At 44.3% G+C, this 3790-nt stretch overlaps 1 protein-coding gene across 1 annotated transcript; it reads left to right on the top strand.

The window, feature by feature from the left end:
* The first annotated feature begins 431 nt into the window (after positions 1-431).
* On the top strand, positions 432-1981 carry LOC124891557 (F-box protein At-B-like). The gene has a single exon (XM_047403280.1). It carries the CDS (start codon positions 473-475, stop codon positions 1862-1864), a length of 1392 nt encoding a protein of 463 aa, XP_047259236.1. The 5' UTR covers positions 432-472; the 3' UTR covers positions 1865-1981.
* The last annotated feature ends 1809 nt before the right edge of the window (positions 1982-3790 follow it).

Consider the following 3790-nt stretch of genomic DNA (forward strand, 5'->3'; position numbering starts at 1 on the left):
CTGAAGCAGATTTGTTGTTTTAAATAAATCGTTTGGGTACCAATTCATTTAAATTTGAAATTTGTTTCTTTGCTGACCCTTGATGATATCTGAACTTCTTTAGTCTGTTTGGGTATAGAAAACTTGAACTGCATTAGCTTTTGCACTTGGCATTCATTAATTTCACTCTATATCTCCACCTTCGGAAGATGGAACAGTCGAGATATAATAATGCTCATTGTGGTTACACCAACAATATCTTGCTTTCATACTCTTGTCACTTCTTCCTGGATTTGTTTCCAATGTACGTTTTATTATTTCCCCTTTTTCTTTTTTCTGAATCAGGTCCTTGCTTATAGAATTTGCTGGGTGTGATGCACCAGAACTTTTCAAAAGGAAACTTGCAGTAATGCTCCAAAAGGTGCCCATGTAGAGGTAAAGTATTCTCATCTTTCACATATTTGTCCTCTCTTTCTTCTTCAAATTGTCCCTGATGCCTCTTCAAGCTAATTACTCTTTAGAACAAGAGTTTTCCTTTGATGGTCAATTTCATGAGTACTTTTCTTTCCTGCAGTCGCTGTCCATAACAATCCGAGGGACCTCACGTGATGTATTTGATGTACGACCTCTTGGACAATTTCTGCCCCCAAGTTTAAAAAAATTGAAGTTACAGCAAATGGATGCACGCCTCTTTGTCTTGTGGTTAGATGCAGTCAGGAAAATCCCTCTGTTCAACTTGCGAAGCTTGTCTCTTGTCTTGGACCTTATATCAGATGATCTTCTCATCACAGTTGTGCATTCTCTTCCTCATTTGGTAGAGCTGGATCTTGAAGACAGACCTTTTACATTGTCATCGGTAGGGGACTTGACCAACATTGGACTACAGGCTCTGAAGTTCTGCGAGTGTCTAATTGCCCTCTCAATTGTTCGAAGTAAAATGAATTGTCCTGCTTCATTTACAAGAGTGGACAATAAAGGCATGTTCCATGTTTCTGAAGGTTGTAAAAGGTTGGAATCAGTGAAACTTGGTGGGTTTGCAAAGGGTACTGAAGCTGGATATTCGTCAATTCTGTACTCATGCCGGAATCTGAAGAAATTTGAAGTGTTGACTTCACCTCTATTATCAGACTCAGTGATTGATAATATGAAAGGAGTTGCAAGGTCCGTAGTTGAATTAAGGTTGTCATCATGCAGTCTTCTAACTAGTGAAGCTTTGGAGAATTTGTCCTCGTTTCGTAAGTTGGAGGTACTTGACACAAGTGGGTGCGAACGCATTGGAGATCGGGCTCCCTTCTACATATCAAAAGTTACTACACTCACAAGACTAAACTTAGCAAAAGCTCGCATCACCGATGTGGGTCTTGCTCTTCTCGGTGCGGGAGACTTACCAATTGTGCAGTTGTGCATCAGAAAATGTGAGAAAGTAACTGACAAGGGAATTAAGTCTTTATTTCATGCCGATAGGAAAATTTGCAAGACGTTATCGGTGTTGGATGTTGGTTACATTCCCAAAATAACTGATGCAGCTATTTTTACCATTGCAACTGCTGCTAAGGCATTAACTGATTTATCTTTAAGGTTCTGTAATGGAGTCACTGATGCTGCGGTGCAGATGCTGATGGATAGACCAAACCACAACAGTAGTCAACTACAAATGCTTGATCTTTGCAGCTGTCGAGGTTTGTCTGCTGAGGCCATAATGCTACCTCTGCCCCTGTATGCTTTCCATCGTTTGCGCTGGCTCGGTATTGGACTTACTGACATAGTTGCTAAGGAGGCATTTTCTCCACAATCTGCGAGGCGCAACCCAGGCTTGTTGTGTGCGGTGTTTGCTGTGACTTTGGGTGCTGTGATGGCTGGCAATGGCACAAAGTCCGATGACTGAAACTTAGCTTTTTTCCTTTTTTGTTTTTTAGGCATTGTTGTGCTTTATTTGCTATGTATGGTAATCAACCTTTTGAATTACAATGAATATCAAATGCCTTTTTTTTTTGGACCTGCATTTGTAATTGCTCATTAAGTATCAATTCATTTCTACTAGCATCAATTGGCATCACCACTTGGACTCACCATTGCTAGCTATATGTGAAACAAACACCTAATGTTGTTATTTTCACTCTCTTACCCTACTATGGATTACCACCTACTTCAATAGCAGGTGCATTAACTTCTTATCTGCCCCAACTCCTTAGGTTTCTGTTCCATCGGGCCCTCTTATCTCTTCCTTCTCCGAGCTCTAGTTATAAAAGAAGGAACTGACTATCCTCAAGGTCAAGCCATCTGCTCCACCACAACCCCTGTCTTGTGCCCCCAAACTTTCTTTTATAGTTCTCAAATTTCATGTTTGGAATCATCTTTTTTACAACGTTAATAATGAGCTTGTGGTTATGCCGATTAATTCGTTGCCAGTTTGGCCTGAAATTGCCCCGTTTGCGCCGTTTGGCCTGAAATTGTCCCGTTCGCGCTGTTTCGCATGTTTGTCCACTCAAATAGCCATGAAAATTTAAACGGACCACGCTGGGACGATCCCCAACCTCCCTAACACACCTCGGTTGATTTTCGAGCCATAGAACGCCCGATCCCCGGGCCTACCCCCAAAACTGTGGGCTATAGCATACAGATTTGGTCCGAAAATGCCCCGTTCGCATCGTTTCGCCCGTTTAACCACCTAAATGGCCACGAAAATTTAAACAGACTACACCAGGATGATTCCCAACCTCCCTAGCGCATGCCCCGGTTGATTTTCGACCCATATCATGCCTGGAACCCTGACCCACCCTGAAACCGTGGGCTATAGCACAGCGATTTTACCAAAAAATGCCCCGTTCATGCTGTTTCGCCCATTTGTCCATCCAAATGGTCACAAAAATTTAAATAGACCACACAAGGAGGAATCCAAACCTCCCTGGCATGCCCCGATCGATTTTAGGCACACAGGACACTCGGACCTCGGGCCCACCCCCAAAACTGTGGGCTATAGCACACCAATTTAGCTCGAAAATACCTCGTTCGCGCTGTTTCGCTCATTTGTCCACCCAAATGTCCACGAAAATTTAAACGGACAATATTGGGACGATCTCCAACCTCCCTAGCACGCCCCGGTTGATTTTCGACCTAGAGCACGCCCGGACCCCGTGCCCACCCTCAAAATCGTGGGCTATAGCACATCGATTTGGCCAGAAAATGCCCCGTTCACGCCGTATCGCCTGTTTGTCCACCCAAATGGCCATGAAAATTTAAGCGGACCACATTAGGATAATCCCCAACCACCCTAGCATGTCCCGATCATTTTTGGCCCACAGAACGCCCGGAACCCGAGCCCACCCCAAAAAACGTAGGCTATAGCACACCGATTTGGCCCAAAAATACCTCGTTTGCATCGTTTCACTCATTTTTCCACCCAAATGGCTACGAAAATTTAAATGGACCACACTGGGATGAATCTCAATCTCCCTGGCATGCCCCAATCGATTTTTGGCCCACAGCACGCCTGGACCCCGGGCCCATCCCCAAATGACCACAAAAATTTAAATGGACCACACTGGGATGATCCCCATCCTCCCTGGCACGTCTTGGTCAATTTTTGGCCCACAACACATCCGGAGCCTGGGTCCACCCTCTAAACTGTGCGCTATAGCTTATAGATTTGTCCCGAAAATGCTCCGTTCACGCCGTTTCGACCGTTTGTCCACCCAAATGGCTACAAAAGTTTAAACGGACCACACTAGGATGATCCTCAACCTCCTTGGCATGCCCCGATCGATTTTGGCCAGTCAAGAACTCCCACATTCAAAAATTGAAGGTGGCGGAA

Source organism: Capsicum annuum, unplaced genomic scaffold, assembly GCF_002878395.1.
Source record: "Capsicum annuum cultivar UCD-10X-F1 unplaced genomic scaffold, UCD10Xv1.1 ctg3730, whole genome shotgun sequence".
NCBI lineage: Eukaryota > Viridiplantae > Streptophyta > Magnoliopsida > Solanales > Solanaceae > Capsicum > Capsicum annuum.